Source organism: Mastomys coucha, unplaced genomic scaffold, assembly GCF_008632895.1.
Source record: "Mastomys coucha isolate ucsf_1 unplaced genomic scaffold, UCSF_Mcou_1 pScaffold1, whole genome shotgun sequence".
In the NCBI taxonomy this organism is placed as follows: domain Eukaryota; kingdom Metazoa; phylum Chordata; class Mammalia; order Rodentia; family Muridae; genus Mastomys; species Mastomys coucha.
Window position 1 is genome coordinate 73,924,753 of NW_022196891.1, and position 13,819 is coordinate 73,938,571.

At 41.4% G+C, this 13,819-nt stretch overlaps 1 protein-coding gene across 4 annotated transcripts in view; it reads left to right on the plus strand.

The window, feature by feature from the left end:
• Positions 1-13,819, plus strand: part of Sdccag8 (serologically defined colon cancer antigen 8) — a 194,770-nt gene that overhangs the window by 7,772 nt on the left and 173,179 nt on the right. For 3 of the 4 annotated variants that reach the window (XR_004123669.1, XR_004123667.1, XM_031390771.1), the window contains exons 2-5: positions 2,504-2,656; positions 4,082-4,167; positions 6,741-6,854; positions 9,203-9,328. Coding sequence is in view for 1 of the 4 variants with exons in the window: in XM_031390771.1 (XP_031246631.1) it covers positions 2,504-2,656; positions 4,082-4,167; positions 6,741-6,854; positions 9,203-9,328 (479 nt within the window). In the remaining 3 variants the exon portion in view is untranslated. The remainder of the gene's footprint in view (positions 1-2,503; positions 2,657-4,081; positions 4,168-6,740; positions 6,855-9,202; positions 9,329-13,819) is intronic. The other variant, XR_004123668.1, reaches the window with a different exon arrangement.

Below are 13,819 nucleotides of genomic sequence, written 5' to 3' on the forward strand. Positions count from 1 at the left end.
GCTGCATGAGAATTGAAACCACTTAGAGTGCTTTGAAATGTTATGCTAAGATGATTTTAAAACGTCATTTAACGCGGTCTTAGTTTTAGGATTTCATTCTTGCAAAGATTCCTTCTCTGACCCTTAACAACTGCTGATTGAGTACTTGCAAAACCGAAACAGATAAACCAAAATTCACTTTTAGAGGGAGGTTAATTGTTGACCTCAGTGCCTAGTAACTTCATGAATTGTCTTTGATGTGATTTAGCATGTAATGCTGGTGTGGCTCTGAAAGACTGAATAGAACAGTGTTAGAAACAGAACTGAACGGGTTGCTGCAAGTTGGACCACAGGCTAGGGATGTTGCTCAGTGGTAGAGCCTTTGCCTAGCATCCCATAGGCTTAGAGTTCAGTCCCCAGCCCTACAAAATAAATATACAAGGCAGAAACCCCGCCATTATTGTAATCTCATGAAAAAAAAAACTATACCCACAGGGACTTACCATTGTGCATTTTTTTTTATGTAAGATTTCCCTTTTTTTTTTTTGCCTAATATAACTTTTTAGCTTTTAATCAGAGTAGGTATAAATAAATAATTATTCTTTGTCTTAGAAATGAAGTAATTTGATAGCTCTGTAGAGCATACTTTCAATGTTAGTCAAACCCCGTTTCCTTTCTAATGGATGCTATAAAGCCAAGTGCTTTATTTATAGATTTTAGGGCAGAAATCTAAATGTCTGAACTGCATTGCATGTCACAGAACACTTTGGTTTTCCTTTTACATTGACAAGCCTGTTTAGAAAATACTGAGTTTTAGAAAACTGTTGCTGCTCCTTGTAATGCTAAAACAGGACTGCATCTAATCTGGACTTTCTTAAACCCAGAGTGAGTAAGAAGGGACCAGACCTGGTTATCACTCAGCACCAGTGTTTAGAGGAAGGCCTGTGTGGGAATCAGATCAGAATAGAGGAAACAGTGGTGCTAAGTTCACCATGAAGACAATAGGATTTCATCTTTCCTCTCAGACCAGAAGGGCTGGTTCTTTTTAGTGTTAGTCATGTGGAGGATGAGTTTCTGTAAGTAAAGTAACCATATTGCATATTTTGTAACATGGAGTATTAAGTAATAAAACTGAAAAGTTAATAACATTGGAGAAAATGAAGAACATATGTTCATAAAATGTGTTTTCAGAGATGATTGATAATGATAATTATCAGTCTGATTGTGTGTGTGTGTGTGTGTGTTCATGTGCTTGTGTGTGTGCGTGTGCATATGGAGGGAGAGGATAGCCTTGAGTGTGTCTCCTTGATTGCTCTCTTCGTTTATCTTTTGAGACATAAGCTGAAATTGATAGATACAATTAGACTGGCTGACCAATGAGCTTCAGCAATCCACCTGTCCTTGCCCTCACCAGTGATGGGGTTGCATATGTGATCTGCCACATGCAGCCTTTTACAGAGGTTTTGGGGATCTTAATTCAGACCCTGATGTTTGCAGAGCAAGTACTTTACTAACTATGTTTCCTCCCTAGCTTCGTTTCCATGCCATTACAGTTAAGTGGTCTCTGGAATCCTTTGGAGGCTACACTGAGCCCTTAGGTTGAAGACAGGTAGAGTAGTAGCCCCTAGTAGTCTCAGAGCCTGTCCCCTTCCTCTGGCTTCTTTGTATGTCTCTCCAACAGGGTGACCAGCTCTTAAATAATCATTCAAGACAGAGAAAGTAAAACCTGCTGACCCTTGTAAAGATGAGCTGTAACTGTCACTGCAGCCTGTTAATGCAAATTTAGGCCTGTGAGGAAGTGCAGTGTGACCCTGAGGCTATTTTTAGAGATGAGCTATCATAACAGTTTACCTTAAAGTATTCGATCATAGATAGCTTATGTCACTGTGTGCTGGTTAGTTTCAGTTTCCACTCCAGAGGTGGTCATTTCTGCTAACCAACTATCACTGTATGAGATGGACTCAGCCAGGACAGCACAATCGGGTTGCCACTGTGAGAACCCAGCTGTGCAATCTTGATCCGATCTAGCTAGGGCAGGCAGCTTGGATTCTTTTGTTGGGCAGGAATATGGAGATGTAAGGATGCAGAGAGGATGAAGGCTCCCTAGGCCAGAGCTTGGCGTGACTGAGCCTCCTGAATGGTTCTGACTGCTCACCTCATATCTCTAGGTAGGACAGTGGAGTCTCAAACACCAAGGGAAAGGAAACAACCTTCCCAAGCCAGTGACTACTAGGGAGCTCTGCTCTTCAGTCCTCCTCGCTGATTGTATCACACACACTGAATGTTCATAATGGCCGGAACAGGGACTGTAGAGATCGAGCCCCAAGTCTACTGGGTTTCATCTTCTCTTGCCTCCTCTGTTATTTTCCTCAGCTAGCTGAAGCTAGAATTCTGCTTCGTGCCATAAGGTTCCCCTAAAGCAGATACATCTTTTGACGATGCCTCATTGGCCAAGGATTGGGGTGATGGACACCATTTTATTGGTCCTGACTCTTAACATTTTTTTTTTTTTTTTTGGTTACAGAACGAGCCAATAGAAGCATTCACCAATTGAAATGCACCCTGAGAGAAGTTGATGCCACTGTAGAAGAAGATGCACTGGATCCTTCCACCAGCATCAACGTAGAAAAGGAGGACATAGGGGCGGCCTGGCATGAACTGCAGCACAGCCATGCTGGTGAGTGTGACTGTCTGTTGGAGCATGGCACATAGTGGACTCTCCCAACTCTGCAGGCTTCGCTCCACGCAGTTGGCCACTCTCCTAAGTTTCTATTGCTGTGTAACAAAAGGACAGTGCAATTCCTTTTCTCAGCTTTCCTCTTTTAACTTCCAAAATCCCATAGACTGAGGTCCAAAGTCCTTAGGCTGAATTAACAATATTTTCCTAACATCACAGTATTTCCTAATCTAGGTCTCCAGTCCTGTTTCTCCCATGCTGTCTTCTTAGCCATCCTTTTCACAAGCCTTGTCTGAACCATCTGTCTTAGAAAGCAGCCATCTCCTAGCAACCGCTGACCACGCATAGTGTATCCCTTTACACCTGCAGTGCCTTGTGATGGAAACTCCTGACATCTTTATTTTGTTTGTTTGGTTTGGTTTTTCGAGACAGGGTTTCTCTATATATCCCTGGTTGCTCTGGAACTCACTCTGTAGACCAGGCTGGCCTCAAACTCAGAAATCCGCTTGCTTCTGCCTCCCAAGCGCTGGGATTAAAGGCATGCGCCACCACCACCCGGCAACTTCTGACATCTTTCCACTCTTTCCTGCATGCTGAGCTCCTGTTCACTGCTGCTCTTAGCACCTGTATAAAAGCATGCACGAATTGTGTTCCCTGCCCTGAAGCCTTATGCGCAGCTCTAGGCTTACATAAAAAGCTTATATCTACTGGTATAACTGTCTGGCTTATTAAATTCTTACTCAAGAGGTAGAGTTTTGATTTTTTTCTTTGTATTCCCAGCCAATAGCAAAGTTCTTGTTGCCTAATAGAAGTTTAAGCAATATTTGCTGAATTGATGTTTAATAATAAAATGTTAGTCTACTTTCTATCATTATAGCAACATCTGAGATAAACAAACCTATAAAAATATACCTTTTTTGAGACAGGGTCTCAGTATGAATCCCTGGATGGCCAGGAACCCTCTTTGCAGGCAAGGTGGGCTTAGACTTGTGGTCATGGCCCTGCCTGTGCCTCCCAAGTGATAATATTACTGGAGGCTGCCAGCATACCTTAAAGGTTTGTTTTGGTTATAGTTTTACACGATTCAGCCCATTATTGATTGACCTTGCTTCTTTGGGCATATGTCAGGGTAGCACATCAGAGAGCTGCATGCAGAAAGGTAAGGCTACTTACCTCACACCAGGGAGGGAGGAAGAGGAAGAAGAGGCAGGATCCCCTTTTCCCCAGTGACTTGAAGACTTCCTCCATTCAAGAGCTTGATAGTCAAATTTAATTTCATAATTTGTTTTAATAATCAAATCCCCAGCTCTTCACTAAGTCCTACCTCTTCTATTTTATCTCCCACTAATGTTAAGCGAGGGCATATTCTTTGTTAGCCTGTGAATCTCAAGCAAGATCAATAAATCCATTGCTTTTGCCCTACAGTCAATCAACTGAAAGCTTTGTTGCGTCAACAAACAAGTAAGGAAAATGAGACATCTCCACCACGAAGACGAAAGTTGTCCCCTTCGGTGAGTGACACCCTTTGAAGCCTGACAAAAGCTCGGCTTTCTAGCTTTGTTTCAGTTTCCTGTGTCAGTTCTGGGATGTTGCACACAGTCCAGATTACAGCCATAGTAATTTTAAAGAAGCATTCTTCCACCTCTGATTGTTTGAACTGAAGAAATCTTGGTATTTTTAATTTATTTTTTTCCTTCAAAAAATGTCCAAAGAACAGCTTGATAAATGTATTTTGCAACAGTTAGTGAATATATAAAATTAACAGTCAATACAAAGTACTAATGTTTTTGTAATATTTTTTAGAACTTCATATCTATATTTGATCATTTGTAGAAGTTACTAATTGTAATGTTAGGTCCTCTCCCTTGTAATGCTGTTTTATTTAGTGTTATAATTAGTGCGAAATTATGCAGCATTTCTTGGAAATTATATATACTTAGAAGAATTTGTTATAATTTGGTTATCTATGTATTCAAATTAAAAAAAACCCTAATATATGGGCCACCTCAATAATGCCTGGTTTTACTCTTATGAAACCCATGTGCTTCTAATATGCTGTATTGACTTATGAGAATGTAGTTAATGGTAGAGTGTGACATGGGTAGTGGCTTCTGATTAGCACAGTTCATAGTTAGTGTGTGTAAATACGCAGTGCAGGTTCCCACACGATTACATGTACTCCAGTAAATAGGCCTGTGCGTTTGTAAAGCAGCCACGTTGTGTGTGGTAAAGAACCTCCTACCTGGCTGATCCAGTAGGCTCCAGGAGCTAGGACTCAGCTTGGTCTTCCAAGCTGATAAGCACATCTGAATATGCAACAGCTCTAGCAACTTCCTCTAATTGACTTGAAAGCACTCCATTCACCTTCTGCTCTTCAGTGCGTTCTAGAAACCAAAAGCTAGCAGTAGTAAATGCACTGAGTGATAAAATGCGTTGTTATAAAATGATAATCAATAGCTATAAATATTGAATATACGAGTGAAGTGTATTTCTGTAAAGTAAGAATTAAGCATAAAAGGATGTGCTTGGAAGGATGCAGTGCTCCTGTGAGGGTGCCATTATGACACTGAGTCAAGGGAAGCCACGTGTTTCTAGAGGGCAGCACTCAGGCTTTCAGGTCAGTTGTTGTGGGACCAGGGATCAGGAAATGGGGGAAGAGTTGGAGCCCATGAAGACTCCTAGGATTCAGACTCTGGAGCTCAGCACCAGGTGCAGATCTAACTGTACTGTTTAGTACATAAGCTTGCAGTTTTTCAGCCTATTAGTAGGTGGTGTTTAGCTGGTTCTGACTCATCTGCCCTTGAGCCTGAAGGGAGGGGCCAGTGATGGGGAGGTTTCAGTGAGGACAGGGAGAGTGGCCACCGCCCTGGCCTTGCGGGAGCCATCTCAGATCACCTTAGCTAGGTTGGGACACTTGAGGAGTTTGTAGAAACCTATTGCATTTTTTCTCTGCCCCACTTGTTCCTCCACCAGGTTTATTTCTACATCCCCAGCAAGTCGTCACACATACTGGAATCGTGAGGTGGTCACTGCTACTATGACGTGTTAATATTTATGTCCTATTTTATGGGTTTCTAAAGAATTCTAAATATATCATTTCTTTTATGATTGTGGAAATTCCAGGACTCTGGCACAGTGCCCTTTTAGCAAGCCTGTGACATAACTGGGTGGACCTAAGGCCTAGAGTGTGATTTTGACCTAGTTCAGAGTTGATTCTTTTATACCCAGGCCAGCTCTTAGTGCAGAAAATCCTTTAGCCAGGAGTAACACACTGCCAAAGCTGTAAAAATCAACTGAGCGAGGAGGAAAGTTTGCTCTGCAAGCCTTCCGGTCACGCTGACTGCTTGATTCTCATTTCCCTTTCCTGACTTCATCTTCCTTAAAATCCAACAGCAGGAGAACTTTTTCTGAAATGTCTCCCTGAGCTACATAGTGCAGCTTGTGTGTGTCCTTTAGGGCACAGCCTTAGAAGATCTGTGCCCCAGAATGCATAATTCTGAATTGCTGACTATGTTATCTCTCCTCTCCCACATGCCTCTAGGCCTAAGAAAACACAAACAAAAAAACCAAAAAACCCCAAAAGAAACAAACAAACAAACCATTCAGCAGCAACAACAACAACAAATTGAAAGCCCAAACTCTAGTTTTTCTAATGTGACCTTTGAAACAGAATTTTACTTTCCTGGTGTGAATGTGACTTGTGATGTCTCTTCCTTGATGAGCTGATGTGAATTTCAAGGGACACGCCTCTTCTGTGGCACCATTCCTGAAAGGACTGTCACCTTGTTAAGCAGCTAAGCAGGTAGCCCTTCCCAAGCCAGTTATAGTACCCTGTTCTGAAAAAGAAACTCCATGTGTCTTGTGCTTTTAATAACTGTTACTTTCTGTCTTTCAAAAATGATATTCATGCCTTATACTTGTAGAATTTATAGAATAGAGAAATAAATACTCTGTGTACACCGTGATCTAGTACACTGTGGTCTTGTCTTTGCTTATGTCGCACCAGCACTAAATTGCATTTAGAGGGTAACCAGATGATTCTCTGCTAAATGTGGAGCTGCTAAATTTGGCCTTTCTGTTGTAGCAGCCGTCAGAATGTGAAGATGGTAGCATGCCAACCATGCTCAACCTTGTTCCTATCATTAATGACCAGTCTCAATACATTCATCATTTAGAAGCAGAAGTCAAGTTCTGCAAGGTAAGTTGCTCATCAGGACCTCGGTGTATGTCAGTCGTGCCTTACATAGAAGTTTGTAATTCTTAGTTTTCATGTTCACTGTGATCAGCTGAAGATAACTATTCTTATGTGGTATTGCCCTTCATGCTACTTCTGATTGGTTAATTGCTCAGTAGTTTTGTTATTTTGCTGTTGAAGTTGGTGTTAATGCTGTACATGGTGTACTAAGTAATAGTGTAAGTAGTGCTGGTTTGTGTTTGTCAGCTTCACACAAACAGAGCCCTCCAGGAAGAGGGAGCCGGGTTGGAGAGGTGCCTCCATCAGATTGATTGTGAGTATGTCTGTGGGGCAGTTTGGTATTACTGGCTGATATGGGAGGGTCCAGTCCACTGTGGGCAGTGCTATGCCTTGTAAAAGAAAGCAAACCAAGCAAATCATAAAAATCAAGCCAGTGAGCGAGTCCCGTGGGGCTCTGCTGTAGCTCCTGCTTTCAGGTTCCTGCCTCCAGTTCCTGCCCTGACTTCCTTCAGTGAAGGATTGTCATCAGGATGTACAAGCTAAGTAAACCCTTTTCTCCCCCAAGTTGCTTATGGTATTTCTCACAGAACAAAGGCCTAACTAGAACTGGCTTTTACTGTGAGGCTTTATGGTTTTATGACTAGAAGTGAGGCTATTTTTATGGTTTGTTTTTATTATAGACAGCAGGCTAAAATTTCTTCTGTGGTCTTGGACTCGTCTCCTCTGCTGTCTCCAGGGCTCCCTAGAGAGTCTTTGAAAGAATTTCTGTAGGCTGAGTTTCTCCTCTGTTCCAAGAGAGCCCTATTGGTATGGAAAGACATGGAGGAGACAGGGTGTTGTCCAATTCCGTGAGTTTCTTTCACATTTCACTGAGCCCATAAAGGTTTTCATAAAACCAGTTTCTATAGGTCCTTCAAAGTGTTTCCTCCCAAGTAAGGCCTTCATATAGAGGATACAGGTCCAGGGCATATTTTATAAACACCCCCCCCTTCCTGGCATGAGTGGGTTTATTTCTATTTTTTACTTTGAATAGCCATGGAATTAAAACTCTGAGGGCTCCTAGATCTCCCTAATGTCTTTAAATCTTTTTTTTTTAAAGATTTATTTATTTATTTTATGTGTATGAGTACACTGTAACTGTGCAGATAGCTGTGAGCCATCATGTGGCTGCTGGGAATTGAACTCAGGACTGCCCTGCTCGCTCTGCTCTGGCGTAATACACTGTAGCTGTCTTCAGACACACGAGAAGAGGGCGTCAGATCTCATTATGGGTGGTTGTGAGTCACCATGTTGTTGCTGGGATCTGAACTCAGGACCTTCGGAAGAACAGTCAGTGCTCTTACCCGCTGAGCCATCTCGCCAGCCCCATGTCTTTAAATCTTAAACTGACCCACATTGAGCTTTGAATCAGTTATCACTTGGATTTTCCTCCTTAAGTACTGGCTTCTGCAGAGTGTTGTAGTTCTAAGCATGTTTTCTCTGACTTAAGGGCACAGTTTTCTCTGTGACTTCATTTCTTAGGTGAGTCTAAGAAGCATTTTTATTTTCAGATTGTTGAAGCTTTTTACTAGAGAGATTGAGTTAATACCTTCCAAGCTTAATTACATGTTGGACTAAGAACTGGACTTTTGGAACTTATTTTTTTCAATCACAACGTTTAATTACAGGGTTTTTTCCTAACGTAGGTAAAAGGAATCTGTATATTTCACTATAGCTTTTGATTGTAGTAGTAATGATTAGGAGGATAAGCATTAATATATCTGTAGTTTTGAGATTTTTTTCTTGTTGTTGTTGTTTTCAGAAAGTAAGTTACCACTCAGTAGCTATTCAAGTTGTGACTTCCTTAGTTGCTTATATTACATGATGCTAGGCCAATTTACATACAATTTATACATGTGCTCAAACTTTATTCCAGTCTGCTTCACTTGTAGCTCTTCTGGGTACACTGCATATTTCTATGCCTTGGCTCTCCCTCCATTTAGTCCTCACACATTATTGACATTTAATCATTGGTAGGTAGTATTTTATTTACTTTTCAGCAGATTGCCTCATTTTGAAAAATCTCTTAGATAATCATTTTAACTAAGACTTTTCTTTGATCCTTGTAGAAACAAAACAGTAACACCTCGTGATATGTCTACCAGCAGACGTCACCTATGCATTAAGTAACCCAAATACTAGATAACATTGCCTAGAGCGAGGTTTCCTTTCTTACCTTAATATAATTGTTGTACATCAGGAATTTGATAGTGTAAATCTTCCGTAATTTATTTCATGTTGAATTCTAAGTAATTAATTAATATAAGTGTTTCTTAAAAGTGTTAATGTGTTTTGATTTCTGCTTTTTAAAGGATGAATTATCTGGAATGAAAAATAGGGTGCAAGTAGTTGTACTGGAGAATGAAAGGCTCCAGCAAGAACTGAAATCTCAAAGACATGAGGAGACACTAAGGGAGCAAACATTCCTGGATGCATCTGTGAGTGGTGTTTATACCCATAATCTTTTATTTTGCATGTTTCTTCCTACCCTTTTCCCAGCTTTTCAACGAGGTCCAACCTTTCGACATAACATTACTGTCTACAAAGCTCACACTCAAGAACGGTAAAGTCAAGTTGTAAAGAAAAAAAAAACACAAACTATTAAATAAGTTGATGATTTTGTGTTGGGCTACATACGTTTGTGTTGGGCTACATACGTTCATAGCTATTCTGGGTTACTATTATGGCCCGTGATCCATAGTTTGGACATATTTGTTCCATCTGTCTTTGAAGTTTGGTGAGAATGCCATGCTCATATTTGCATAGTGCTTTAATACTTAGACTCAGCTGTGGTGGAGTGGGTCTTCAGGTGACAGAACATGGGCCTAGAGGTCCCCCGGTGTCTTCTCCATGCCTTCATGCCTTTTCCATATGGAAAGAGGAACCTGCAAGCACAGGATATGTTTATACAGGAAGGACTGTGCTACGCTAGGAATGGTTCAGCATCTTACCCAGATCTGTTGACTTTCTCTACGTTTCTCTTGAGCTCTAAGATGAGCAGCACTGTGTGATAGGAAGAACCCTGACCTGAGCCTGAGAACCAAGATTCTGTGTCTGCTTTCTCACAGTTTGTTTCTCACGGCATTTACTGAGTACTTTAACCAGCCTTGCTCTTAGTACTTAGTTCCTTTGTTGATCACCGAGAAGCTTTAACCTCGTCAGGGTCTAGGGTGGGAGTTCCTGGGTTCCATCCCCTGAGGGTCCCCAAGATTTCACCAGTCTGGGTGGATCCTAGGAATATAAGCCTCAAGTTGCCTCTTGTCTCTAGTATCATTGGCCCAGACTTTGAAGAATGTATCAAATGGTCGTTAGACTCTCTAGAGTCTAAAGACCCCTGGAAGTTCGACATATTCTACCTTCCATGGGGCAGTTCTGATGCATGCCAGTTGCCGCCTACTTAGTCATGCACTTTGGTGTTTCTAGATGTAGGCAGCATTAGTAAATCATCTCTATGAAGAAGAGTGTGAGAGTCTTGATGATGTGCTTATGTGTCATCTGATTTTGGTTTTGTAGCTTGCTTCCCCCAGATGGACCCAGCATTTCCTTTCTGGTCTTTGAGTTTTGTGTGTGTGTGTGTGTGTGTGTGTGTGTGTGTGTGTGCGCGCGCGCGCGCGCGCGTACTTGCTATTGAGAAGCATCTGGTTGTGTTGATTTTGAAAGCCCATCAGTGGGGTGATGATTCGTATTGGGTTTGCTTTCTGTGCTGACATTTACATCTGTGACAAGTTACTTACTCCTTGGTATAAAATTATTTTGAAGCTTTAGAAGACTACTAATATTGGTGGTTAAAAATTCCATCTTAGTGCCTATAATTTTGATGTCAAATTGAAAGACGATATCATCCAATAAAAAGTACGTGGATATAGCTCCTTAGAAAAATAGTCTTGTACTTTTCTTGTAAATATATAATCACTTTAGCAGTGAGTCAATTATTCATCGTCTTCAATATTTATACAGTGGCAAAGGAGTGGGAGAAGAGGAAGTGAAGTGAGAGAGGAAATCAGGCAGACTAGTGAGTAAGAGGCAGGGGGAGTGAGCAGGGAAGGAAGCGATGGTCGCGGCCCATCTGCTTTTCAGTTAAGCAAAGAGGATTTGCCAAAAGGAAACTACAGTCATAATCGTAGACTAGACAAGGTTCCAGAGAGGCTGTGTTGTCGATCTTCCTCATTCACATGTAGTGAAAGGGATGCTAGCCCTGAAATGACTGTAGTAGGTGTGCTGGCCAGCCCTCTTAGCCTTCTGTGGTGTCCACTGTTGCTGAGCAGTTGTGCTTGCTGCTTACTGGGTAGGCAAACAGGTGTTTCACCGATGCATTCTTGATACAGTGTTGGAACTGATAGGAATGAAACTTTTAGCTTATCTTAAGTGTTGGTGGGTTAGGGATATTATCTTTCTTTCTCGAGGAAAACTAGGCTTTTTTAGTGACTGAGATATTCATACTAAATCTCAGCAGTGCTATAGGTTCATTTCCCAGTTTCCCAATGTCCTCTTCTGTATAAGACTGAAATAATTATATAGTAACTATCATTTGTCATGACTGCATGGGTTTGTTATCAGGCACTTGATCAAGCCTGTTACTTTTCTTGTATTATTTCAGTTTCACAATAGCTATACAAGGCAAGTGTTACTATTTGTGTTTCAGAGGAGAAAGTTAAAATATGTAGTAGTTGAGTGAGTGATACACTGTCACAGAGCTATAAAATGGTAAAGCAAGGACTGGAACCCAGGCTGTCTTGACCCCTTGAGTCCAGTCACCTAAGCTTATGTTTTCTTGCCTGTTTGTATAAATTAGTAAGAGATGCTTGCATTGAACCAAACCATATTGCCCAGAGGTTTCTCCCAGGAAAGAAAGAATTCTGTTCCTCAATTCTATCTCTGCATTTGCAGGCAAGTCCCCAAGATTTGGAACTTCTGGGCTGGTTGATGACCTAGATGGTATAAAGGAATGGTAATGGTATTATTAAACCTAAAACTATTCACAATATGCATCAATCATCTTTTAAAATCATAATTTAATCCCCATGAATGATTTCTGTCAGAAAAGCTTTTTCTGTAGCTAAAAAGTATAATAATATTAAAATATGTTACTTATTAGAGATTTTGGCACTAACTCAAAGATCTAGGATAGGATTTATAAGTAGAACATTTCTGAGTCATTTTCTGTACTAATATTTCCTACAGTAAATAAGAGGTTTTCAATGATTTCAAGGATTTTAAAAAATTGGATAAATACTATTCAAGGATAAATACTCTGTAGAAGATAAGCACTTGCTTCTAAAGAATAATAATGTTTTATATCAATTGCCTGCAATATGTGGTCTGTAGGCATTAGCCAGTTCCTCTAGAGGAACTAGTATCTCATCCCTCATTGAGGCAGAAGCAAGAGTATGAGCAGATCTTGTAGGACACGGCCTTATTTACACCATAGCTTCAGACATGGTGGCCTGGGGCCCTGATTCATTCCCTGGCCTCCTCCTCTCACCAACCTCTACTTTACCTCTGTTAATTGTAACTTTAATTTTTCAAACCTTATTTTTAATAATTGTTCTTAAACACTTTAACCTCCCTTTAGCTCACCACCCACCAGAGGGTGGGAAAGAAAGGATATGGGGGTGGTGGGGGAGTGGACCTGTTTAGAAAGGTTCTTTGGAGCAACTCCCATCTGTGTTGTCTGGAAATTGGCACATCAGTTCACAAGTTAGCAGACAGTGGCAGCTCCATCCACTCACAAACATTTCACAGATACACCAGCAGTCCAGTCTGGTAGAGTCTGGATAGCAAACAGGAATCAACAGTGGAGACATGACCTAGCAGAGATAGCCAGACCTTAGCCTCAGCTTGAGTCAGCAGGAGGGACCCAGAGGAATGGCCTGAAAAGTTCCCTGCTGTGCCTTTCTCAGCAACGCAAGACCAACAAACTGTTGCACAGCTAGCTCTATAAGCAAGCCAAGCTCAGCCTCCGCCACTGTCCATCAAGTTCTCTTTATTCCCCCCCCCCGCACCCCCACATACATCACTTGTCCTTCCCGAGCAGTGCGCCTGTCTCAGCTGACATTACTCAGTCCTCAGAAGCGACAAGAAGCTGCAGCACACCACCAGAAGGTTTTTGGTGCATTTCTCTCTATAGCATACTGACAAAATGCAGCTCAACTACGCAATATGAAGTGGACCAGTACATGCATGATGTTAATGAAGAATCCTCATCAGGTGTCCTTTCTTGCTTTAGCAGAGCATCCTCTCTCCTGTGTCTGCTTCAGCAAAACATTCCTTCAAGAGTCTACCTTAGCCTTTCACACCTGTGCACACTTTAAGGAAACATTCCTTCATGTGTTTGCCCCCGCAAAACACCGTCCACCCAACTTTCCAAAGAAGCCTTCAGTTTCCCCTTCAGTTAAACGTGATGGCAAACTGCCTATGAACACTCCTGCAGGCTGAGCTCCTTCCCACACCAAGCTTCTTGGGACGCTGCCTCTTTATGGAAGGTTTTGTTTCTGTTTTTTTTTTTTTTCCATCTAAATGATACACTAGGACAAAACTTTTCCAGAAAACTAGTTGGAGTTTCTCATTGCTCTCAATGTCCAACATCCTCTCTCTATTGTGACTTAGTCTTAAGAGAATTGCAATGTCTTTTAAGAATTGAGCTTTTCTTGACTTGGAGCTATGATCCTGAAAATCTCAATTGCCACCAAAGCCAGTGGCTTTCAGGTTCTTAAAAAAGAATAATGAATTAGAGAAATGAAATACACAGATCACAGAGGGTTTTAGAGAAAACTTTATTATAGCACAATGAGGTGTTCACCAACCCAGAAGTTCTCCAAACCCCTATCATTTGGAATTTTAAGAAGGTTCCTTACAAAGCCAAGCAGTGGTGGCGCAGCGCATGCCTTTCATCCCAGCACTTGGGAGGCAGAGGCAGGCAGATTTCTGTG